The 27,431-nt window shown below is 38.0% G+C and overlaps 1 protein-coding gene across 8 annotated transcripts in view; it reads left to right on the top strand.

Moving 5' to 3' along the window:
• The window catches only part of GOLIM4 (golgi integral membrane protein 4), an 86,750-nt gene that overhangs the window by 27,342 nt on the left and 31,977 nt on the right, over window positions 1–27,431 (top strand). For all 8 annotated transcript variants that reach the window (XM_003817687.6, XM_008970931.5, XM_008970934.5 and 5 more), the window contains exons 2-6: window positions 20,327–20,401; window positions 21,702–21,751; window positions 23,555–23,608; window positions 24,906–25,056; window positions 26,964–27,046. In XM_003817687.6, the coding sequence (XP_003817735.3) occupies window positions 20,327–20,401; window positions 21,702–21,751; window positions 23,555–23,608; window positions 24,906–25,056; window positions 26,964–27,046 (413 nt within the window). The remainder of the gene's footprint in view (window positions 1–20,326; window positions 20,402–21,701; window positions 21,752–23,554; window positions 23,609–24,905; window positions 25,057–26,963; window positions 27,047–27,431) is intronic.

Genomic DNA, 27,431 nt, shown 5'->3' with positions numbered 1-27,431 from the left:
GAACAGATTGTTTTTAAACATATTTTTATCCTGCAAGAAGTTGACGTATAAACAGTAAGTTGCATACCTGTTTTTTAAAATTCAGAAAAAAATTGCTTTAAATAATGTGACTATTCAGAAGCCACATTTTAAGAGTTTTTTTTAAATTTTCTTACACAAAGTGTTGAATGAGCAGTATTTGTCACAATGATTTTTGTGTTGGTTTGCTTTCAGTTATTTTCGTCACAATAAGGAATGGAAGCCTAACAGAAAAATGCATCCATGAATTTTCAATATTTGTTTTATCTTACATAGATTACTTACTAATCTATGTTTTGTTGAAATCTTGTGAAAGTTATTTTAATTCTGTAGTGCAGTAGTATCACATATATATTTTCATCAAATATATGGTGATATTGTATATATTAATTTAAATTCAGAATGAGAAATTAAGCTCCTAGCATTTTTTAATTTTTCAGTTCTGAAGTTAAAAATGTGTAAAATTATTTTGTATATTCCTAGTGAAACACCAGCCCAGAAAATATTAATATACTCTGGTTATATTTTGTTTCTGTTCAGATTCATTAAAAAAAACTCTGAAAGAAAAGGTGATGGAAATACTTTCTGCCCCACACAATAAATATCATGTATATTTTGCATATCGATAATATAGGGTTGTTGTTCTTTCTGCCTTATGGGAATTTTTAATGAATCCTCGCCTTGCTTTTATTTTTCGAATGGCTGTGTTGTATTCTCTGATGCATTTAATATGGGGATGATTTGCTGGGTTCTGTCAGTACTTTGGCAACTACGTTCATTCATTTATTCATTCATTCATTTATATTTTCTATAATTACTTTTATTAACTCTACTATAACATTTAGTCTGTTTCAGTTTAGAAAAATATTGATTTTTAAATAAACAATGAAAAACAAAATACACAGAATAAAATACGCCGTTCTATCTCATGTATTTTTTTTTTATAAAAAGATAGTTTTGTGTGTGTGTGTGGTTTTTTTTTTTTAATTAAAGGCAACTACTTTTAGATCAGAAGAGTTTTTGTTGGTTTTTGCTCTTTTTGTATTGTGGTGTGTGTGTGTGTGTGTGTGTGTGTGTGTGTGTGTGTTTGGTGGCCCCTGAGGAAAAGCTAATAACATCTCTATTTTTTGTTTGCCTACATATACTGCTAATTGTGTATCCATTTAGATAACTGCTTAATGTGTATTCCTAAGTTTGTTGCTTTGAGTCAAGGGCTAGTATTCTTCATTCATAAATTTGTGGTGTGGAAGAGATGGACTAGTTGTAAGTATGGTAGTTTTTATTCCATCATTGAATAACTAATACAGTAGTCACAAAATTATGCTCATTAGGAGCGGCATTTAATAGTGGGCCCTTTAAATTTTTAAACAAAAAATTTACCCAGTGTGTTTTCAAGATTCTAAAGCAAAAGTGAAAGAACTGAGCATGAATACTGACTAAAAACTGTCTTAATTATCTTAGTTCCTTTTATTAATGCAGGTTTATGGAGGGTAGGAGGATGGGTTGTATAAAGGATTTAAAAGTAAATTTCAAGATACTAGTGTGTTTATCCTAGTGTCTTGAATGACACTCACAAAAACTACCATGTTAAGTGATTTATTTTTCTTATGAAATAAGTCTTCAGAAATTCAGAACATTGAAAGAAGACCATACTAAATCACCAAAAAGTTTAATGTTTTGTAAGTTAATGCATTTTAAGCACTGTGCATGTAAGATAAACTAAGGCTACAAAAAGGTCACTAGATCTTCTAATGAATAGATACTAGTAATTTTAAATCAGCACCTCACTTGTTCACCCACAAAGTACATGTGAATTGGATGTATAAGTTATTTGTATATAAACTGTAAAGGACTATAAAAGTATAGTTTGTTATGATTGATACTAAAGTAGGTATTAAAGGACACTTTTTTTCTGAATATATGAACATTCATCTACAAGTATACTTTACCTCATAGTGACAGGTTATCTGCAAGGTGATAAAAGATAGAACCAAGATCTTTAGTGGAAAAACTGTTCTCCCTGAGAAGTTCTTATTTACATTTTGTCAATGAAAAAATAACAGCAAATAAAGGTAAAATGTCTACTATTCTAATGGGTCTTACTTGAAAAGGATAGTTATAGTTTTTTTCTCTATTACTTGAAAATGAATATGTAATATAATAATAAACATCAGCTACTCATGTTCAAATTACTATGAATACTGAATTATTGGTGGAATCTGGAACTAGTGAGGTTATTCTGTGCCTGAACTTCCTGTTTTCACCTACTTCCCAATTACTTGCAGCTGTCAAAATAATTTTAATCATTTTCAGATACTTTGCAGAAAAAAAAAAAAGATCTTAAGCCCTTCGGCCCTAATCAAGGGCCATAAGTCCTTCAGCTAAAAAGATGTTACCCCTTCTCTTCTTGTCTTCTTTTGTATCCCTGCTGAGTCCTTCTGTCTAGTCAGGTCAGTATTCATTCTGAACATCACTATTATGTTCTAAGATCTTAAACATTTATTCAGGTCACTCACAATTCTGATTCTGTATCCTTGTCTTCTAAACCAGATCAGAGAATCAGAGGATGTTAGAGCAGAAAGAGGCTTTAGAAATCAGTTGATAAGCTCTTTTATTTTACTAATGATGAAATATTAGTTATGAAATACTTTTCAGATTAAAAATTAAACCAGATCTCTGGACCCCTTGCCTCTGGCTGGTTTTTCTATGACAAGTTGTTTACAGAAACATGCAAACAGACATGCAGAGCTCTGCTGAGTCCATGGAGGAACCTAAAGGTTGGATTCTTCCACCTCTGTGTCCAGGTTGTCCATCAAATATGCTTGTTTATTTCCCAGTATGTGGAAGAGTTATTATGGGAAAAGTGAATGGAAAGTCATATACAAGACAAGGAAAACCAAGCAAGCATCTCATTAGACCCATTTGCAATTAGAGTGGCAGTTGTATGCATTTACTGCCTTATTATTTATTCAGTGTCAGAAAAGGATAATGTGTTCGCATTTTACACAGTCATACATACAGAAAAAGAGAGCCTCACTGTAGGACACCTTAAGCATGGGGCAGGGTCTTAGTTTATGTATAATATTTTTCAAGTTATTGAAAATCATAGGTGACAGATAAAAAATAGTCTTCTTTTGCCAAAAGGCTTTTCCTGAAAAATCAGAGCCTTTCTTAGCATTGTGCTAAACTGAATCTTTCCTCTCTTACTTAAACTTAAGTCACTGAGAGTATTCAAAACGAATTTAAAATGAATTATGTATAGCTGATGCCACTACTCTTCTCCTTTACTATAAACATGAATATTTAAAATCACAGAATTTTAACATCAGGAGGACATTGGTGACTTAACTCTACAACAGCTTCATTTTATTACTGAGGAAAAAGAAGGTGAAGTTTCTTAGTTGTGAACAGTGAATTTGTTAGTGTCAGGCAGCCAGGAGGTCAGGGTTCTTAGGCCTGTGTTATTTTCCCCAAACTACTTGAAAAATCCTCATTAAATTATCTCTTGGCACCATCTGTTTCTCTTTGTCTTTTTTTCTCTCCTTTTTTTTTTTCCCTTCTGGGCTAAACCATCTCAGTCCTATTTAAGTTATATTCGGTAGCTTTAATCTAAATTCTATGAATAAGGTTGAAAAGAAAAATCTGGACGTCTAATTAGAATACTTATATGTATCATCAAAGATTTCTTTTTCTTTTTTTCTTTAGCATCCAGTCATGCACCTTTCCACAGATCTGGACTGTTTATTGATTTTACTGTGCTTCTTTAAAAATTTCTCATGAAGCCATGCATGGATTTTGCCTGTAGTCCCAGCGACTCAGGAGGGCAAGGTGGGAGGATCATTTCAGGCCAGGAGTTTGAGACCAGCCTGGGCAACGTAGCGAGACCCTGTCTCTTAAAAAAAAAAAAATCCCCAGGTATTTTGTTAAACAGTACAGATGTATTCTCTGATTTTCATGTAAAAACTTAGAGGTTGCCAATGAATTCCTATGCATATATTGGTGTAAGTCAGGCTATCAAATTCAACTCTTCTTGTAACGGACTCAAAAGTTTATCTTGGTATGTAACCATTAACACTTTTCTTATGTAAATTTCATGAAATAATTGATAGGAAAAGTACACTGTTAATATGTGCTGTCTTGGGTTTATTTGTTTGTGTAATTCAGTCATTTAACAAACATTCAGCAGGTAACCACATTGTACCAGACTCGAGATGACAATTTGCAGATCATAAAGAAGCTGAATTTCTCATAAGTAGCCCCACAGTGTAGTAGTGGGAGTGACAAATCTCTACCTAAAGTATTATAAAAAGACTGTGGACAGAGATATGCCTATGGCCTATGGGAGAATATCCCATAGGATATTTAAACTGGACATCCAGGGACATCCACACTGCCTGGGGAAGCCTCCTGGGACCATGGTGAAGGCAAATGCCAATCTCACCTTTACCATCTTGGGTGATATTATGATGCAGGGCGGTATAGTGGAAGTATCTCAAGGCCTGCTTGCCAGAATAAACTTTCACAAAATCCTCCAAATCCTCTTTATGTCACATCATACTCAGAAGTCTCCTGCTATCCACCTAAAACCCGCAGTCTCATAAATACTATGCCGCTTCTTTTTTTTACCTTCAACTTTTAGGTTTGGGGGTACATGTGCAGGATGTGCAGGTTTGTTACGTGGGTAAATGTGTGCCATGGTGGTTTGCTGCACAGATCAACTCATCACCTGGGCATTAAGTCCAGTATCCATTAGCTATGCTTCCTGATGCTCTCCCACCCCCCTCCCCCACTCCCCTGCCCTTTCTTAAAGGATGAAGGAAGGATAACTCTTATATTTGACCTTTGAGGGTCTCACCCAGTGATCTCAGCCTTCTACTCTTGAAGGCTTTTACATGCTATGCAGTGATAGTGATTAAAATATTCCCTCTTCCCCCAAATCAGGCAATGCCCAGTATCTCAGTGGGGAAGATACCCTATTCAGAGTCACATGTATTCTTCATAGCACATCAGGAAAATATTCATTTTCTGTAGCCAGTATGAAGAAAGGAAGTATATGGGGAAATCTCTGTACCTTTCTTTCAAGTTTGCTGTGAACCTAAAAGTGCTATTAAAAAAATAAAATCTTAAAAAAAGTGTACTTTCACTTTCATCCTAAAGGAGAGCTTGAAGTATCTGAAAGTGAAAAGAAAGTGTAGGATATCACTAAGAATTCTAGTCAAACTGGGGAAGCAGATTTTAGATGTCTAGTGTTGACCTTATCCCCAGTGTTGACTTTGTCTTCATGGTCTTTAGGAGTAACATCTTTTTAAGTTTCCTCAGTGGCAAATGTAAGAAGTTAAGTAGTTTGGTGGTGTTGGGAAATACAATTCTAGGAAGAGTTAGAGGTGGCAGTGGTGGGTGGGCAGGGGTTATTTTGGAGGAGAACTTGTGTTAGGCCTTAGACATGCAGGTGGTGGTGAAAGCAGGATTGCAGCTGTGACCTCTAGCTACCAGCAACTTGTTTCTTAGATTAAATGATCTAAGCTTCTGTTTCGATCTTGATAACTCTATCAAGCATTAGACATGTCTAAAATGGAAGGCACGGTGGACTCTCACTCCCTCCGCCTTGGACCTGGATCCACATTTCATACAGTAGCTAAGCCGGAAATATCGGCACCATCCTTAGAGCTACTTCCGTAGTACACTTTGAATCAATCTCTCAGGCATTTTGATTCTATTTCCTAAATATAGTTTGCTTCAGTGCATTCCTCACCCTCTGTCAATGATTACCACGTGTGCTTGAATATGAGTTGAGGTTCCCCTTTTCCTGCAAAATTACTCCTCAGAGAAGAGGGAGTCTTGAGGTGGAGTCAATGCAAAGCCTCTGCTATTACTGGGTGCTTTCTGCAAGGCTTTTATTTAAATAGAGCATTTGTGAGGAAGACACATTAGCCCCACATGACCCTGTTTAATGCGTATTATGGAGGGCACCTGACAAGGTATTATGTCAGGGTATTATGGAGGGCACCTGACAAAATCTTTTTAAAAAAGGGTATGGCAGCTTTGAAAATAGTGTGGGAATTTATTCTTAGGAATGTGTCCTCACAGTTGTAAATGCAAAGTATCTTTATAAACAAACCTTTCCACTAAAAAAAAAAAAGCCCCAATACATTCAAATTAGGGATATAGAAAGCATGAATGTGTTCCTACATTACAAATGGAAATGGCAACTATCCTGATTTTTACCAAATCCTATCTGAGGCTTAGGACGAGATTTCCAGTGATGGCACCAGACAGAGATTCCACTAATGCTTTACCTCGGGTGATGATGGCTGTGCTTGGGAAAACTGTCAGAAGCTAAAAACCTAACTTGAGTTGACACAGACACAGATGTCAGACATGCATGTGTACAGTTTGGACCAAAGTGTTTTGGGAGATGTGGATGTAGAAAAAAAGTGACATATGTAAATTTCTTGCATATTTCACTATTTTATTTATGTAACTAAAAATAACAAATGCATGATGTGATATAAACAGGTAGCTCTTTCATACAGTCTGTAAGTTTTTGGTAAATGTTATTGAATTATACATTCACAAAAGTACACGAATCATAAGTAAACAGCTCAATGAATTTTCACAAAGCAAACAGTGTAGCCAGCTCTCAGACCAAGAATCAGAACACCACCAGCATGAGAATCAGAACATCACTGGCACTCAAAAATGCTCCCTCTTACTTTCTTCCAGTTATTGCCCGACCGCTGCCCCCATGTGCACAGTGTGAATAGTATCTTGTCTTCTATCATCAGAGATTAGTTTCACTTGTGACTGTTTTTGAACTTTTTATAAATGTAATCATTCAGTAAGTACCACTTTGCTGTCTGGCTCCTTTCCTCATGTTTGTGAAATTCATCTATGAATTATTTAGTTCACATTGCTGAATGATATTTTGCATTTTGAACAACCACAGCTTATCCGTTCTACTAAGATAGATGTGGTGGTTTCAGTTTGGGGCTGTTATGAGTAGTGCTGCAATTAAAACTCTCCTATATGACTTTTGGTGAATAAATGTCAAGTACTGGGTTGGGTACGTACCTAGGAGTGGGATTTATAGGTCTTAGGATATGCCTTCATCAGCTTTAGTTAACACTATCAGTTTTCTAAAATGGTTGTACCTTTTTCACATCCATTAGCAAAGTAGAAGAGTTCCTTCCTCCACATTCTTGCCAACTATTGGTATTTTGTGTCTTTTTCTATATTAGCTGTTTTGATGGGAGAATGGTAGTACTGCACTATGATTATAATTTGCATTTCCCTGATAACTAATTTAGTTGAGCACTTTTTCATATATTTCGTGGCCAGTAGGATATATTTAAGTGGCTGTTCCTATTCTTTGCCCCATTTTTTTTTTTTGCTTCTCTAAAATCTTGTATATTCGGCAAAAAAAATCAACTCTTTAATATGCTTGCTTTATTGGCAAAACTGAAGGTCATGTTATATTCAAACAATATGTAAGTTTAACCTCCATCATACTTTTTTTAGGTTGCTGCGATGACCTGCTAATGAATCCATTAACCTCTACTCTCTCAGATGCTCTATCTTCTACCCATATAAAGTTAATTTTACAATCATGCAGATGTGATTAAGTTCTTTTTAGCCCTATCTCATTCATTCTTCCCTGCTGTTATTATCCACCTTTCCATCAATCCTATGCTAAACATAGTATTGACAAAACTCCCCTAGAAAAGCTCATGGGGAGTGGGTGAGGCACTCTTACTAAACTTTCAGATTGCCAGTAAATTCGGATTCAGTAGATTTGAGTTGGGCCCTGGGAATCTGTGCTAGTAACAAGCACTCCACATTCTTATTTTAGGAAAGTTTGAGGAATACCGCAGATTATTTTTGATTTTGTTTCAGTGTTCCCACACATTCCCTCTCCACTGTCTAGATTTTTCTCTATCCTTCCTGCATTGTCATCTGTCAACACCCAACCAAATATAACCTCTGGGAGTCTAACTTGACTCTTCCAGGCTGAGCACATCACTCAATAATCAGATCTTACTTCTGATCTTCCTCACAAAACTATGATGTCATTGGTCTTCCCCATCTCAGCTGATAACATGCAGTAGTTTGATCTTGAGTATAAATGTAGAATCTGAATATTATGTGGCCTCCACAGCATGCACACTGGTCCTCTTCTTCCATTACCCTCATGCCTCAATTACTGCAGAACTAGTTTCCCTGCTTGCATCTTGTACCCATGCAGTCTGACTAGAGGGATCAATATTTAAAACCTAAGTCAACATCATTTCTGCTCAGATCTCTGCACTGGAGCTGGCATGGTGGTATGCACCTGTAGTCCCAGCTACTTGGGAGGCTAAGGCTAAAGCCTAAGAGTTCATGTCCAGCCTAGGCAACGTAGTGAGACCCCATCTCTAAGAAAAAAAAAAAAAAACTCTCTAATGGTTCCCAATTTCTCCAAGAGTAAAATCCCAAGTTCTCAGTGGGCTCTATGACCATTGCACTCTGCCCCTTCCCCTTCCCTTATGCTTTGACCTTCCGGGCTCACCCTGCCTCAGTCACTGTAGCCTGCCTGCTTCTCTTAGGACATCCCAGTGTGCTTGCACTGTACAGCTTTCCTATGGGTTACTCCCTCTATCTTGGAAGAGTCTCCCCCTAGATATCTGTAGTACTGACTGACCCCTTCAGTCTTTCAAGTCTTGGCTCACATGTCCCCACTGAAATATCCTTCTCAGTGAGGCCTGCCCTCATCACTCTATTTTAAAATGCAGCCTGGACCATTCTCCCCACGCCTCCAGTCTCTTTTGATCTCTTTTACTCTACTTCTTTAGCAGTAATTACCTGCTAGCATATTATTTATTCTGTTTATTATTTATCATCTATATCTGTGAGAATAAAATCCTCCCAAAGGCAAATTGTTTTTTATGTTTTACTTACAGTATGTCCCCATATATCTGAACAGTGCTTGGCATATAGTAGGGGCCCAATTAATATTTGTTTGATTTGTTGAATGAAATATTTGGGATTCAGTAGTAACCTTAAATAAGACTAAGAGATCTTAAATAGCATCTTTTTACAAGCCTTACTTTTATGAACCTTTTCCAAGATATGTTGCATATTTTAATTTTGAAGTAGAACTTGAAATTGGAAGTTTGAATGAAGGTGAGTTAACTTGTGTGTACTGCTACATTGATTTGAAGGAGAAGACAGTGGTAGTTAGGTGCATTCCAACCTAGTTGAGGGTATTCTCTGCAATATGACATAAAACTTTTACGGGTTAATACTTGAGTACTGGATTTTAGGTTGTTTTCTTTTTGCTAGCATTACTTGCAGCATCCATAAAGGCAAGTTCCTATTAAAAAATCAGACAACTTATGGAAATTAGATGTCTTTTAGGTTTGTTTCAAGCACATCAATTTTGAAAACTATTCATAGTTGCATTTTAAAAGCAATGTGCTTTTGCATATTTTATCCATCTTAAGGGCATTCTTACACATGTTTGCATCAATTTTGGGAGCAAGAAACAACCCCCTCTTCTCTCGCTTCCCCTCTGCCTCTCTTTTTCTCTTGTGCGTAATTTTCTGAAATACTATGATGCTGTCCAGCTGCAATCTGATTGCTAGATAAGAGGAATAGTACTATACAGGTTCTATTTATAGATATCTAATTTTAGAATAACTTTTATTTCTATTACTGTGAGTCCTTAAGTTTCCAATATATCTGTATATACACTTATACATGTCTTTGAGAATATAGTATTTGCTTTGTAGAGTGCAGCCTTTTTATGGAAGAGGAGGATATTATTTCTCTCAGCTCTCAAAGAGATTCTGTTTAAGAATCTGCTGACTCAGCAGTTCATTATGTCATCCTAGCCTGGCTAACCTTTGGTGATCTGTAATTGTCTTATGGTTTACCTGTCTTAGCCTCTTCTCACAACGTGTATTTATTCATTATAAGCTTTTGTATAAGAGTAACTCATATACTTTGGTGTTTCCCAAGGTGCCTAGGCCATTGCTGGGTTATAACATAATAGCTCAGGGCAGCTAAGAGAAGAATCCTTTCATGAGAAGTGAATAGACTTCATCTGATAATGAGAATGATTATTAGTAGCTCAGCACTTGAAAGAATGCCAAAAAGAACAGCATGAAGAAATGTATGTTAAGTCAGCTCATATAATACTTACTTGAAAAAGCCAAATCTCAATTAGTGGCATGAGAAAAAGCCTGGGTATAGTTTTATCCACAAAAGAAAAGGCAGTTAAGCACCAATTCAAGTCATGGTTAAAATTTCCATATAAGCTACTTTACAAACTGTATGCATTAGCAAACTTAAAAATGGACACTTGTGTGAACTATTACAGGAACTTTATTGTACAGTAAATAAATACTGCAATTGCCAGGCAGTAAAAAAATACTTAATCTGAATGTTCTTTTTTTTCTCAGCATTCTGAAAGTGTCTGTATTTCAGGACTATTATTTAACTAATGCTAATAGTGTGAGCCTACACACCAACATATAAATTTAATCTCTATTCTGTTATCTGTCTGTTTTCTGGGACATGTGGTACTAATGAGCCTACATATTTGGGAATTTAGTTAAAGTGCTGGGGCATAGAAGATGGCAGGCAAAGGAGGAAGAGAATGAAATATCTTCCAAATGCATTCAATCATTGAACAAGTGCTGTCGAATATCACTAGATATTAGGAACTGAGGGATTGAGACTGAAGTGGTAGTGAGGGGCTAGGATATAGATGAAAAGGAAAAAGGTGGCTAGTCCCAACCTTCAAGGTACTTAGTTGTTCATTACTTCACTCACTCACTCATTAATTTATTCATGAAGTATCTATTGAATGCCTTGCTCTGTGTCCCCACCCAAATCTCATCTAGAATTGTAATCCCCATGTGTCGAGGGAGGGACCTGGTGGGAGGTGAGTGGATCATGGGGGTGGTTTCCCCATGCTCTTCTTGTAATAGTGAGGGAGTTCTTACAAGATCTGATGGTTTAAAAGTGGCACTTGCCCCTTGTAAGAGGTGCCTTGCTTCCCCTTCATCTTCCACCATGATTGTAAATTTCCTGAGGCCTCCCTAGCCATGCAGAACTGTGAGTCACTTAAACCTCTTTTGTTCATAAGTTACCCAGTCTCAGGTAGTATCTGTATAGCAGTATGAGAATAGACTAATACATGACTACAATTCAGTGTACCAGGGTGTATTATTTCATTTTCATGCTGCTGATAAAGACATACCCAAGACTGGGCAGTTTACAAAAGAAAGAGGTTTATTGGACTTACAGTTCCACAAGTCTGGGAAGTCCTCACAATCATGGTGGAAGGTGAAAGGCATGTCTCACATGGCAGCAGACAGGAGAACTTGTGCAGGGAAACTCCTTTTTTTAAAACCATCAGCTCTTGTTAGACTTATTCACCGTCATGAGAACAGCACAGGAAAGACCTGCCACATGATTCAGTTACCTCCCACCGGGTCCCCCCCTCAACATATGGGAATTCAAGATGAGATTTGGGTGGGGGACACAGCCAAACCATATCATTCCACCCCTGACCCCTCCCACATCTCATGCCCTCACATTTCAAAACCAATTATGCCTTCCTGACAGTCCCCCAAAGTCTTATCTCATTTCAGCATTAACTCAAAAGTCCACAGTCCAAAGTCTTATCTGAGACAAGGCAAGTCCTTTCTGTTTATGAAGTTTTAAAATCAAAAGCAAGTTAATTACTTCCTAGATACAATGAGGGTACAAGCATTGAGTAAATACAGTCATTCCAAATAGGAGAAATTGGCCAAAACAGAAGGGCTGTGGGCCCCACGCAAGACCAAAATCCAGCAGGACAGTCAAACCTTAAAGCTCTGGAACTATCTCCTTTGATTCCATGTCTCATATCCAGGTCATGCTGATGCAAGAGGTGGGTTCACATGGTCTTGGGCAGCTCCGCCCCTTTGGCTTTGCAGGGTACAGCCTCCCTCCCAGCTGCTTTCATGGGCTCGTGTTGAGTGTCTGTGGCTTTTCCAGGTGCATGGTGCAAGCTGTTGGTGGATCTACCATTCTGGGGTCCAGAGGACAGTGGCCCTCTTCTCACAGCTCCACTAGGCAGTGCCCCCGTAGGGACTCTGTTTGGGAGCTCCAACTCCACATTTCTCTTCCACACTGCCCTAGCAGAGGTTCTCCATGAGCACCCTCCCCCTGCAGCAAACTTCTGCCTGGGCATCCAGGCATTTCCATATATCTTCTGAAATCTAGGTGGAGGTTCCCAAACCTCAATTCTTGACTTCTGTGCACCCACAGGCTCAGCACCGTGTGGAAGCTGCCAAGGCTTGGGACTTGCACCTTCTGAAGCCATAGCCCAAGCTCCATGTTGGTGCCTTTCAGCCATGGCTGGAGCATCTGGGACACAGGGCACCAAGTCCTTAGGATGCACACAGCACAGGGACCCTGGGCCTGGCCCATGAAACCACTTTTTCCTCCTAGGCCTCTGGGCCTGTGATAGGAGAGGCTGCTGTGAAGACCTCTGACATGCCCTGGAGACATTTTCCGAATTGTCTTGGGCGTTAACATTTGGCTCCTAGTTACTTACGCAAATTTCTGCAGCCAGCTTGGATTTCTTCTCAGAAAATGGGATTTTCTTTTCTGTTGCATTCATCAGGCTGCAAATTTTCTGAACTTTTATGCTCTGCTTCCCTTTTAATACTGAATGCCTTTAACAGCACCTGAGTCACCTCTTTTTTTTTTTTTTTTTTTTGAGACAGAGTCTTGCTCTGTTGCCCAGGCTGGAGTGCAGTGGCATGATCTCTGCTCACTGCAAGCTCCGCCTCCCGGGTTCACACCATTCTCCTGCCTCAGCCTCCCGAGTAGCTGGGACTACAGGCACCTGCCATCACGCCCGGCTAATTTTTTTTTGTATTTTTAGTAGAGACGGGGTTTTACCATGTTAGCCAGGAAGGTCTTGATCTCCTGACCTCATGATCCCTCCACCTCAGCCTCCCAAAGTGCTGGGATTACAGGCGTGAGCCACCGCGCCCGGCCCTGAGTCACCTCTTGAATGCTTTGCTGCTTAGAAATTTCTTCCACCAGATACCCTAAATCATCTTTCCTCAAGTTCAAAGTTCCACAGATCTCTAGGTCAGAAGCAAAATGCCATCAGTCTCTTTGCTAAAATATAACAGAAGCCACCTTTGCTCCAGTTGCCAACAAGTTTCTCATCTCCATTTGAGACCAGCTCAGACTGGATTTCACTGTCCATATCATTATCAGCATTTTGCTTAAAGCCATTCAACAAGTCTCTAGGGAGTTCCAAACTGTCCCACATCTTTCTGTCTTCTTCTGAGCCTCCAAGCTGTTACAGCCTCTGCTTGTTACCCAGTTCCAAAGTCATTTCTACATTTTTGGGTATCTTTTCAGCAGCACCCCACTCTACTGGTACCAATTTACTCTGTTAGTTTGTTTTCATGCTGCTGAAAAAAACATACTCCAGACTGGGCAATTTACAAAAGAAAGCAATTTATTGGACTTACAGTTCCACATGGCTTGGGAGGCCTTACAATCATGGCGGAAGGTGAAAGTTACGTCTCCCATGGCAGCAGACAAAAGAAGAGAATTTGCGCAGGGAAACTCCCCTTTTTAAAACCATCAGATCTCATGAGACTTATTCACTCTCATGAGAACAGTACAGGAAAAACCTGCCCCATGATTAAATTATCTCCCACTGGGTCCCTCCCACCACATGTGAGAATTCAAGATGAGATTTGGGTGGGGACACAGCCAAAGCATATCACAGGGATACAATAATGAAATAAAGTAATTCAGAAATTCTCGCCCTCAATCGAGGTTCTGTTCTTTTGTGATAGACAGGGAATTAATAAGTAAAAATTATTATTTTACTTATTTATAACAGTAATAAAAATTATTATTTTATAATTAATAAATTATGTTTAATTAATAAGTAAAAACAAAGCATGATGATCAGCACTAAAGAGAAAAATAATGTAGGAAAGGAGACGAAGTATTGAGGGCAGAAAGCTAGTTGCAATTTTAGACAGGATGTTCTGGGTGTGAACGCATCTTTCTAGTGAGGATCTGAAGGAAGTAAAGGAGCTAGTTGCTCAGATACCTGGAGCAAGAGCAGTGAGGCTCAAGGAAAGGCAGTAGGAGGGGCTGAGGGGAAAGTGTGCCTGGCATGTTCAAGCCTAACAGAGAGGCTGCTGGGGTCGGGCAGGATGAACGATGGGGTAAGGCCCTGTGAGGGCCTTGTGGGGTTTCACTCCCAATGTGGTGAGAAGCCACTGGGAGGTTTTGCCCCCCCCAGGCCTGGGCCTTGAGTGTGTCAGAAAGGGCTTATTAAAAATTAAATTCAGCCATAAATTATGAAGCAGACTCAAAAGATTGAATTTTATTGAAGGAATGAAACTGGAATTTAGTAAGAAGTAAAATCTGGGCTTCATGGTTTGGGAGTCATCTGTGAGAGGTTGTAGTTAAATTTTGAAGATGGATGCAGAACTCTGAGGAGATGTTTTTGAAGGAAACGAGAGGAGGAACCAAAGTCTGTGCCCTAGCGATGTCCTTCCCTACTTCTGGGCACTGGAGGGAGAGTCCTGTGTGAGCCTTAAAATGGTAATAGTGGTCCACCTCCTTTTTATTTCTTTCTTTTATGGGGGTTGTTTTCTAGGAGATCTCCAGTATTCTTTCTTAGACTTCTTGTAAGGTAAAATTATGGAAGAAGGAAGGAAAAGTAATTGGAAGAATGCATGATGTTGACTTTGTGTTGACCCATCAACTCATTCTTTTATGGAGGAACGGGATGGGCAGGTGGCTGGCTTCCACCCCACCTCTGGTGATTTAGAATTACAACCAAAAACTGTTACATAAAGGCTCTTAATTTCTATGACATTAGCCCCAAAGAAACCCTCAAAAGTATTGAAGTCTGAGACGTATATTAATTTCAATTTATTCTCCTTTTTGTGTCATCTTTCTTAGTATTAAGCTTAAACATTCTTCAATCACAATTATCAAAAGCATACTTTGTTCATTTTAATTTTTGTTTTATATATAAGAAGATAGAGGTACTTGCAAATCTCAATGTTTTCACAAGTTGAATTGTGTGACTTTCATACCAAGCTTCTGTTGTTTGTTGTTTGTTTTTTAAAAATAAAACATTATGTTATAGTCAGGACCAAAAACAAAATTTCACAGGCTATTTCTTCTGCCAAAGAAACATTGCCCTCTCTTGGTTTAAGATGTCAAAACACTTAGCAGTGTTTTCTGCCTAATTTTGGAGTGTTGCTTTCTGATTATGAATTGGAGCAGTTTGCCTTGAAATTGCATAGATATGCATTTTGCCCATAAGTGAATGTATACAGCTGATTTCTCGTGTGACTTTCAAATGGAAGTCAGAGTTAAAATGGAAAATTGCTGTAGGAAGCTGGCACGTTTTTAAACTCCTGAGTGCTTTTGGGGGGAATAGAACCTCTTTCCATTCCTGGTTGCATGGAAAATATTAAACCCCTTTTAAGTAAGCAGGAGATGAGATGAGTATTATGGATTTTCGTCTTTTTCTCCTGAGTTCTTGTGATTCAAATCCTATTCCTGTTGCAGTGTTATTCTGCATTAAAGATCTTGACTGCTGAGATTGAACCATTATTTTCATACTTATTTTTCCTTAAACTTGTTTGGTGCTATGAGAATATTCAACATATAGCTTTTTGTTGCAGAGATTTTAGCAGCATTAGTTCATCTTGACTGATGCCCTTGACTTCAGAGTATAAATAGAAAAATAGAGATAGGTGACAAGGATTGATTAGCTATCCTCATTCTAAGTGAAACAGTAAACCTAGCTAGATAAATCACAGCTCAAAAGCCTGGAGAATGCATGGTAAAAGAAATAAAGGTAGTGCGTATGTATGTGTATGTGCTTAATAGTGAAGTTTTCTAAAAGAGGTACAAGCACAAAAATTCTATCTGGTCTGTTCTACTGTCTTTCAGTTTTTATTTTCAAAAACTTAAGGGTTTAAATAACCTATGGAATTATTATTTGCTTTTTCTTTTATTTAAAGAAATTTTTTAAGTAAAAGAAAACTGAGACCAATGTCATTGCCTTTTTAAGTCAGATATATGTGTGTGTATACATGTGTGTGTGAGAGTGTGTGTATGTGTGTGTATATATATATGCACATATATGCATATACACACACATATAATTACTTTGTTATTAGACTTTAACTGTAGGGTTGGAAGGGCTCAGGGGAGATCGCCTAATTTTTTTCTCTGGCACTTTTAAGCTATTTAAGCATTTTAATAGTGTTTACTCTGTGCCAGGCAGTATTCTAAGCACTTGATATATATGAACTCATTTAACTCTGACATTCAGCCAAAGAGATACATCTATTATTATCCCCACAAACCGTTCAAGGAAACTGAAGTTCACAGAAGTTCAGCAGATCACCTCATGAGAAATGAAGCTGGGATTTTAACCCAGGCATCAAGGCTGTGTCTTCAGCCCTTATATTAGCACCTGCCTCTCTCCGTCTCCTCCTCTTCTTTCTAGATTTTTCAGTTCGAAGGGCCAGTTTTCACTCTGACTTCCCTTTACCTGATGTTCAGCAGATCACCTCATGAGAAATGAAGCTGGGATTTTAACCCAGGCATCAAGGCTGTGTCTTCAGCCCTTATATTAGCACCTGCCTCTCTCCGTCTCCTCCTCTTCTTTCTAGGTTTTTCAGTTCGAAGGGCCAGTTTTCACTCTGACTTCCCTTTACCTTATGTGGTTTCTTCAGCCTATAGTTTGAGGCTTTTTCAGTTTATTTTCCTTTATTCTTTTCTTGAGCCTGGTGAAGAACAACTCTTCTCCATGTCTCCATCCGTCACTGCTGCTCCATTCTTTCACCCTCCTCCTCCTCGGTGATATTCTCCAGCCTTCAAACCATTTCTGAATTCTTAAGTTACATTACACCAGGATTAGAAGCTAATGTTATAATGATGGCTTGTCCAGTTCTGAGTAAGATAGTATTAATAGCACAATTACCTCATAGTTTCTACATATATATACTCTATTCCTGTTTGCCACATCTTTTTTCTCCTGTATTTGCAAAAATACATTCTTCTTGCGTTAACAGTTTGCTATTATGATGCCATGCTGTGTAATCATGAGTATTTCTCAGCTTTTCTAAGACCTTTGAATTTTAACAATAATTCGCAAACACGCTTGCCTTTCTGTGGACATTTTATGGAATTTATTCAGGTTATTTATGAAAGTTTATAACTGTGTCCTATGATCTCCTGGCTCTTGAGACACACTGCTGTTAATATGTCGAATATGTAAATTTCCATTTAGTGTGGAACTGTCAAAGACAGTTGTATGATTCAGTTTGATAAATGGGTACTTTGGGCCAGCTGTCAGGGTATTATCTTCCTGACTGAATCCCAGGGAAGAGAATAAAGAATGGAATACCATCCTGCACCCAGCACTCTTCACCCATATCCCCCACACTCCCTCTCTACTTGGTTTCATCTAGCAGAGCCTCCATTCTCTTACTGAAGATGAAATCATGCTGATGAGTTCTGTCCTTCCTAAGCCAAAGATAATTATGACCTGATTATCTGGTACCACACAATATTAAGTTTGCAAAAGTCAGTTTACCCTGATTGCTGCTGCATTGTATTAAGTAAACAACAATTCCACCAGATTGTAATTTGTAAATTCAGCTTTTTTCCCCTCTATCCTTAACCTTCTACAATAATGTTTAATATTTAGTCTGAGGTGACTGGGGTGGGTGATGAACAGTCTGCCTTGTATGTTTTTCTTGACTATGCTGCTAGGTTTTATTATTATTATTATTATTATTGTAGGTGTTGCTAGGTTAGAATTGTTTCCGCCTATACTGGGGACTTTGCTGCTGTAGGATCTTGGATAGTTCACCTGTTCCTTTCTTTGAAAGTTTTGCATGATTGCTGAAATTCAGTCTATAATATGTCCATTAGTGCAATCAGATTCACTTTTAACTGGCATATTTATGCCCTTATAACTTTCTACCCAGACGGTGAGAACTTTGGCCAGTGGATTGGCGGTGAAGGGAGTGTTTTTCCTTCCAGCTGGGGAGCTTACGTGTTCCTGAGCATCCTATTCTTGCCTCTGTTTTATCATGATAGTATTGTAATTTAGCTCTTTCCCTATGTGTTTCCCCCACCTCAGTGAAATTCTCAAAGACTGTGAGTGCACAGTTCAGGGCTTGGCTTCGTGATGTTCTATAGGGCTAATCTTACACTTTCCTTTCTTTATTCCAAACTTAATTTAAGATGGGGCTATTAGTAGTAATCCAAGGAACCTCTTAGTTTTGAAAGGATTTTAGTAATTGTCCAAGGGGCTTATACTCCATACATGTATATGTTTGAAAAAAATATTACTTTTTAGCAGTGGACTTGGAACCAAACTTTTTGGAACACAACTATTTTTATCCCAGTTTTACACTTCTGTCCAGGTACATAGTAGAGATGCCATAAATATAGAGTTATATTGAATTCCTTTATAATAATAATGCAGGGGGAAAGGATCATCTGGTGAATGGAAAAGGAACCCTGGTAGAGGAAGGGGATGGGGCAGGGATTATTGCAATGACTGCCTACGGATGAGGGGAAAGTTGAGATTGGGGTATGCATGTCATCAGAGGACCACACCATACCAATTTGAGTGGTCACAGGCATTCTAGGAGTTAGAGACAGAGATGTTAGCAGAGGTGTGAATAGAGGTAGGGTCTATGGTGATAGTAGATGGAGTCCTGAGAATGGAAGTTTTATATGGGATGACAAGGAAAGGCACAGTGTGGGGAGAAGGTATAGAACGCAGGAGATGATCGCCAACCCGGAAGGAGGACAATGGTGGTTGTTGGCCACCATAACAATGGAGAAAGGGCAAGAACAGAGGCAGGGAATCCCTTAAGCAGCAAGGGGTTGCTGCAGGGATGGGGAAAGGGAGTTTTCTGGGACCCTGATGACTTTGGCAGCAGCCAGTAGTGTAGGGCTGTTCTGTGAATTGTATATGGTCAAGCAGTGATTGATGCTTAAATTGTATGTAGTCACGGGGAGCTTGTGACTGGCCAAAGAATGGAGTAACACGTTTGGCTTAGCCTGCCAAGAATGAGATCATATTTGACCATAATGCTGAACAAACAGGATTCAAAGGGTAGATCAGAATTTTAATTTACTCTGTTCTCCTCTCCCTCAGTGCCTATTCAAACCATTCTGTGGAGCTGAGTTTTCTGTTCCTGGATGAAATCTTAGACAAACTTGTTTGCTTCACTAACTTCTTTCAGATTAAAAGCAAAAAATAGTTCAAAACTTGTATTCATAAACACACAGTCTTGGTTCATTAATTGTTATGTCTGGTCTAGTCCAGGACAGTTAATTCAAAGGTAAGGCTTCTCCCTCCTGTCCAGCTTCTGCTTGCTGTAGGTGTGGAGCCTGCAGTGGGAAGGAGTGTTGTGGTATGCCTCTTCTCCCTTGTTGTCTGCCAAACATGTCTACTCTTCCTCCCCTGCTCACCAGGCGACTCTGGATTCTTCAGAGTAGACTGGGTGGGGAGGGAGGATAAAGGGCAGAAAGGTCTTACAGAACTGAACATCGGTTTGCCGCTGGTTTCTTCTGGCTGTGGCTGATGGTGAACCTGACTAGTTCTTTTGTGGACCCTTTCATAAATTCTTTGGAGAGTCCCTTCCTTCTCTATTTCTGTGCTTCTCTAGTCTGTTTTCCTTGACGTGGGAGGTGGGAGGAGATACACCTCCTCCTTCATTCCAGTGGTATGCTGCTGAGGTCTCCTTATGGATCCAGGCAGCCTTAATTCAGATGCAGATCATGTTGATTTTGTAGTACTTATGGAATATTTAGGAGAAAATACCCTTCTAGAGTCAGAGAGAAGCCAGAGGTGGAAGTGTAGATGTGGGGGTAACTGCTTTGCAGATGATGGTTAAAAGTCATGAGATTGAGCAAGGTTGCCCAGGAAGACAGGAGGAAAAAGATCTCAAAAAGACACTTGCATTTAAGAGGCCTAGAAGGAAATGGAGCTGGCAAAGAAGGTGGAAGCATCATTCAGAGTATTGGCTTTAGAAAAGGGCAGGCTGGATGGGAGCCAGCCCAGAATAATGCCTATTAATATGTCTGTTCTTTACCTGGAAAGGGGAACTTAAAACACATATGTTTTTATTTAAATTGTGTAAAGACTCTACACTGTTTTCTTCCTGTTTTAAAAATTGATGTTAATTTTAGTTTTAAATTTCTAATTCTTTGAAGACAAAAATGTTAACTTTTTTTTCAGTTGTATATGAACACAGATCAAGATTAGAGAAATCCTTGCAAAAGGAAAGACTTGAACATAAAAAAGCAAAGGAAGGTAAGTAAATACATAATTTGTGTTCTGTGTTTTTCCAGTACTCTTCTTTGACGTATCATATACTTGGTTTACAATTTTTTTTTTTTTTTTGGCTAAGATAGTTCTCAAATCAACCCAAAGTCAGATAGGTGGACAGAGAAAGACATGTCAAGTAATATATTATGCATTGTGCAATAATCCCTATACAAGATTGGATTTAGAATACTGTATTCAGTTTATGCCACCTGGTGATAGCTCATATATTGGTTACACTTACTATTTCAGGAATAACATATAATTTTTCATCTGAGTATTAAACGGGTATATTACTTACACCTGGAACTTCTGTCCACAGATATTGTGGGGGCTGGGGTTGGGGGGGAAGTAACAGGATGCATTGTCCAGAATATGACAAATTTTATACACATACATATATATTTATACCGTAATGAATTGATCCCATTGTCCATTATATTTTAAGTTATGCACCTGTTTTTACCTTGTGAAAGTTTTTATTGACACATCAGTTGATTCAGTTTGAAAGTTAACATTTAGGACAACCACTAGGCAATGCTGTCCATTTTTATCAGAATTTTTCCATAAAACACAGGCCTTATACAGCTGATGATTGGAAGTTATCTGCATTCTGATATTTATTTATTCATGTTTTATGATAAATCTTGAAATTTAAGTTACGTATTCTGTCTGCCTACCTTGGTGGGAAGGAAGAGGATAGCAGAAGAGGGGCAGTATTGGTTAGGATGTTTTACTGACCCTTGGATTGAGCCTGTGTGAAGAATAGAAATTCAACATCATTAAATGCTTTGATCAGATTTGGAGTTTCCTTGTCTTCAAATGCAGAGTGATTTTACAGAGCCATCTAGTGGATAATAAGGTTTTCAAAGCATTAAAGATGGCTTGGCTGGCTTGATTTCTGTTTTCAGGAACTGAATGATTTTAGTGTGCCATCTAGTGGATAGCAATAGGTCACCTTTGTCTTCAGATGTGCTCCATTTTTTCCCTCCTAAATTTCAAGGAGAGTTAATCACAGAGATATTCTAAAAGCACTTTTAATCAATTGGCTATAATTTGGATTTTGTGGATGCAAGATTTACAGCTGTAAGGTAAAGAGGAAGCTGTATGTTTTTTCCAATTCTTTCTAAAGCAATGAGAGCCAAAATAAAGTATGTAAATCACCAAGTAGATTGTTTTAAACCTAAAACACTTTTGTAAGCATGAGTGAAGTTTGCCTTTATTTCTTTAGATGTTTAAAATCTGTGTAGTGAATTATCACTGTTTTTTTCCATCTTGTATTTTCTAGATTTTCTTGTTTATAAGTTAGAAGCACAAGAAACATTAAATAAAGGAAGGGTAAGTTTTGTTTTTTTTGTTGTTGTTTGTTTTCCTTAATTTGTTTTCATAAAACTTGAAAGAGAAATACAGTTGCAAACTCTTTTACTTTTTGATCCCTGGGATTATAGGACTGATACCCTTTTTTTTTTTTTTTTGGCTGCCAAAAGATTCTAAGAGGAAGACTTTAAACTTACCTTTACTTATCACATTGTTGATAATAGGGATAAACTTGGAATAACCTTAATGTTCAACTATAAAAAGAAGATTATTTCATTTATTTGTTTGCAGTCTCTCTTTTTTATAGAATGTAAGATTTATTTTGGTTTGCCTTCACATGTGTAACATCCAACACAGGACCTGGCCTACAGTTTGCATTTAAGAACATTTGTGGAATGGGTGAAGGGATGAATGATACTGGCATTTATTAAAGTCCAAATTAACTGGATAAAAGCTACTCTTTTTCTTACTCTAAGAAAAGTATGTAAGCATTAATTGAAAAACATTGATATTTTGGGGTATTAAAACTAAGAAGAAGCCAAGCGAGTTGGCTCACATCTGTAATCCCAAAAGTTTGGGAGGCTGAGGCAGGAGGATTGCCTGAGGCCAGGAGTTTGAGACCAGCCCGTGCAAAATAGCAAGACTTCAAAGTACAAAATATTAGCTGGGCGTGATGGTACACATGCCTCTATTCCCAGCTACTTGAGAGCTGAGGCAGAAGATCACTTGAGCCTAGGAGTTTAAAGCTTCAATGAGCTATGATCCCACCACTCTACTCCAGCCTGGACAACAGGGCAGACCCTATCTCAAAATAAAAAAACTGAGAAGAGTCACTTCTTTGGATAGCCCAGGAGGCCATCAGCTTTCAACTCTTGCTTGCTTTTAGCAGCACTAACCAAAGCTGTGTGCACTTGTAATTTCCTTACAAATTAAAGCAGTAAAGTGAGGAAGCAAAAATGCAGTTCATTTTAGAAGTTTTTGATAAAAATATGAAAAAAAATGCATGAGTGTATACTTGTGCTGGCAGGGTAAAGTGAGGGATATGGTACCTAAACATAAACAACATAGCATAGAGAGGGAAAAGAATCAGGTGTGTTTTGCATACTGACTGGTTATGGCTACCCGGGACTATTGGGTCCATATGTGAAGATACCCCACAGGAACACAAAGATATACCCCTGGAACCTGGAGCTCAGGACATGCAGTTCAGCCAGAGACTTAGGCTCAAGTTTCAATCCTGGCTCTGCTACTTAATGAAATATTTGCTCTTGGCGGGTTCCTAATCTTTACTCAGTTTCTCACTCTGCAAAATAGAGCCTCACTGGGGTAAAATCATGTATATAGAATTTCTTACCCGCTGAAGTTCAGGGAAAGAAAGTGCCTTTTCTCTTCCCCCTTTAAGCCATGCTCAGCTTGTGAGGCCCGCTCCTCATCGGTTTATTTCTTCTTCCCTCTTACCTCAAGCACCCAGCGCATGTTAGCCCTGCGCGGTGACTTTGTGTCTCAGAACAAGTTCGTATGTCTGGGCTCCAGTTCTTCTGAATATGAAAGTGGAAGGAAATCATCTCTGAGGGCTCTTTCAAGCTACCGTTTTATGATTTCATATCCTGCTTTTTTATTCTAAAATCTAGCAAACTAAGGGGAATGTTACAACTTCATTTCTGTGTTAAATCGATGGCTCCAGCGACGTCTTGGTTCAAATGTAGAATTCATTTTACTGTACACAAGTGAAATAAATAAAGTTATATTTTAAAGTGCTTTAAGCTGTATTTAACAAGAGAGCCATATTTATCTTTGTGTTTTCTTTTTTTTTTTGATTTACAGCAAGATTCCAATAGCAGATACAGTGCACTGAATGTCCAACATCAGATGTTGAAAGTGAGTAATCTAAAGTTGTTATTTATGAATAAAAGAAAGGATTAACTAATACTTGAACTGACTAATGGCCTTTAAAGTGATTAAAGAAAGTTTACAGAAGTTGATTTGTATTGTAATATGGCATATTAAAATCTTATTTGGCTAAAAACTATATATAGTTGTAATGGCTCGTCATATTTATCACTCGATTACGTAGAACATTTTAATTATTACACATTTTCTTATAAATCAGGCTCTTGGTTACCTCATTTTTAATTTTCTTCTTCTCTCTATCCATTAGGGTTTTATGTTCGTTTACTTTCTCACAGTGGTTTTCCTTAGACATTTTCTTTTATCTTACACAGACTGGAGGCTGTAGAACTATTAAAATGCTTCCTTCTTGTTACTAATATTTAATAAATGTCCTTTTACTTACCACAGGAACACGATTTATTATTTAAAGATTCTGCTTCCTTGGTCCTTGAGTAAAACTCATTATTGTGTGTCAGGAAGAGGATGATTGTTTCTGTCAAGCTGGAAGAGATGGGCAGCATGCAGTTATGCCCTTCTCGCAGGATGCAGATCATGCCAGCATCTCCACCCCACCGTGCCTCCCCCTCGCTTTCTGTTTGCTATTGTCTTTCCCTCTAATATCAGTAGGGCATGCACTTTTTATTGAAACCGGAATCTTTTCTTATTATCAAGAGAGCAGTAAATGAATTAAAGCAAACCATGCTTTCACATTAAGCACTTGGAGACTGTAGTGTTTATCTAGATCATGATTACATTGTAGGACTATAATCAGAAATAAGGTAAATAAAAGTCAATTCTCTAAACAGTTCATTACTATTCCCAAAGGGAAAAGTCTCATTTACTCTCTCTCTTTTAAACTGAATTACCAGAAAGGCTGAAATACCAAAGAAGAAAAATTAAATGCATTGCTGGGAAAACATCAGATCGAAAGAGGAAATCCATAATACCCAGGGAGGGATAATTTTGCCATTAGCTTTACCTTGTTCTCACAGTAATATGTGTCCCTGGGAATTTTCCCACATTTTTCCCCTTTCCATCTCTCATGCTAACTTCTTAAAAATTAAGGGGAAAATTATTTTTGGCTGTGATTCCAACTGTTCATTTGAAATCCAGGGAAATGGAGGGAAGCTGCACAAATTAAAGCAACTTGAGAAAAACAAAGCCTATTTCTTCTTGTGTTTGTGCTTTCTTGCTTTCATTTGTTTTTGTTTACTGTGCTGTCAAGAAATAGACTCTCATATAATTCAGAGAATGTATGTTTCTACTCAAGTTTTCATCTTTGCAGAGCCAACACGAGGAGCTAAAGAAACAGCACAGTGACTTGGAAGAGGAACATCGCAAACAAGGGGAAGACTTCAGTAGAACATTTAGTGACCATAAGCAAAAATACTTACAGCTCCAACAAGAAAAAGAACAAGAACTTTCTAAGCTAAAAGGTATTTGGAAATCTGATTTGCCAGTTTATCTCTAAATAAGTGCTGATATTAATGTTTCAGTGCAACTGTAGACTGTTGTTTTGAGTGGTGATCGATTTACATTTATCATGTGGTCCTTTACCAGCCACTTTTTCTTTGTAATATTTCACATGTGTCTTCATCTATTTGGGTTTGTTTAGGGAAGCAGAATAGAATATGTCGTGTGTTCTGTTGTATCGTAGCGTATTCTCTTGTATCTCAGTGGGGCACATGGCCCTGTTGGGCAAGACGATTCTTTTCTTAACTGGGTTGCGAGACATATAGCATCTCTGATCCTTACCCACTAAATGCTATAATGCTTCTCAGTTATTGCCACAATCAAAAATTGCTCCATATATTTCTAAAAATCTCCAAGGGAGCAGAGACTTGCTGTTGATCGCCAGTAGTAACTGAAAAAAGCTCAAGTTCTATAGTCAGACTGCCCAGGTGAATCTTGGCTTCTTCACTAGCTGTGTGACCACGGGTAAGTTGTGTGACAACTGTGGGCTTCATTGTCTCATCTGTGAAATTGAGATAATCATAAAAATATCAACCTTGTAGAATTGGTGTGAGAAATAATTTACATAAAGCATCTAGAGTAGTTGCTCATAAATTTGCTACCCATCAACATCTGTGTCAGGTATTTTCATAGTAATATGAAACAAAATATATCAGTTTTCTGAGTGCATGTGAGTCCTGGAGAAAGAAACCAGTGCATTCTGCAATCAAATATTTAGGTGAACTCCAGATTAATCACAAGACACACGTCTTCCCCATTTCTACCGGGGACGGTGGCTCACGCCCTTAATCCTAGCACTTTGGGAGGCCAAGGTGGGTGGATCACTTGAGGTCAGGAGTTCGAGACCAGCCTGGCCAAAATGGCGAAACCCCGTCTCTACTAAAAATACAAAAATTAGCCGGGCATTGTGGCGCATGCCTGTAATCTCAGCTATTTGGGAGGCCAAGGCAGGAGAATCGCTTGAACCTGGGAGACGGAGGTTCTTACAGTGAGCCAAGATCACACTAAAATTAAATGCATTGTTGGGGCACTGCATTGCTGGGGCATTGCACTGCACTCCAGCCTGGGTGACAGAGAGAGACTCTGTCAAAAAAAAAAAAAAATAGGTGCTAAATAAGTTTAAAGTGAGATAATTGGTTTTAAGAGGCATATGGTGCATGCAAAAACAGTGGTCAAGCCCAAATAAAGTTTGTAGTCTAGTTCACTGTACTGACCCCAACAGTTTCCTGGTTTTGGTAATGTACTGTATTTGTATAAGATGTCATCATGATGGGAAGCTGGGTGTTGGGTCCTTAGGACCACTCTATATGTTTTTTGCAACATTTCTCTATAATATAGCATTTCAAAAAAAGTAAGTTACAACAAAAAGTCATGCAGGAGTTAAATAGTCTTGAGGCAGTACTACAAAGGGTTAAGGGTCTATACTTTCTGATTATTTTATTTTTATATATTTTTAAAATTTTAAATTATTTTTTAAAATTTGACTGAAATGCTGAAGCTTTGTTTTTAATTTGTGAAGAGACTCAAATCTCAGTACACCTACCCATTATATTTTATTCCTAAGGGTATGCTTATTGACATTAACATCTCATTTTTAATTCCTAGGTAACAAAAATTCCTTATCTTTTGTCTATAATGCAAAAGCTGTTTAAAAGCATTTAAAGTACTGAACCAGAGTGGATTGAGATGTCCAGCTAAAACCATGCTACATCCCAATACAATATAGTTTTTGTTGATTTTGAATATTATATTGTCTGAGTTCAAAATAAATTCTAAAATAAGTTATAGGTGGCTTTAGATATGAAAATAATAGAAACAGAATCCTGAAAGTTTCAAGGCTTTATGTGTGATCCTTCTTTTTCTAAAATAGAGACTGTATACAATTTGAGAGAAGAGAATAGACAACTAAGGAAAGCACACCAAGACATACATACACAGCTTCAAGATGTCAAGGTAAAAGAAAACCAAACGTTTCACTATTTAGTGTTTGCCTGCTTTATTTGGTAGAATGACTTTAAAAAGTCATTCCCTAATTGGCCTGCTTTACAAATCCACGTTGTTTTTGTGGGCTTTGCATTAACTAGAGTGTACCTAATATTTTTACCACTTCAGCATTGTAAGCTAAAAGATGGTCTGAAAATCTGAATATTCTCATTAGTACTGAAATTATTATCATGCTAAATAGTTACATATTAATAAGCTTTTTATTTATAAAAGTTTACTAATAATGAGAGATTTGTTTCTTTGGTTTTGATTTCATTGTAAATAAATGATTATGATATTTGGGTAGCACGTTTTAGATTTTGGAATACTGCATAAATCATAGTGTTCTCTCTAT

Source organism: Pan paniscus, chromosome 2 (genome assembly GCF_029289425.2).
Source record: "Pan paniscus chromosome 2, NHGRI_mPanPan1-v2.0_pri, whole genome shotgun sequence".
Lineage (NCBI taxonomy): Eukaryota > Metazoa > Chordata > Mammalia > Primates > Hominidae > Pan > Pan paniscus.
This window is presented reverse-complemented; position numbering and strand designations above follow the sequence as displayed.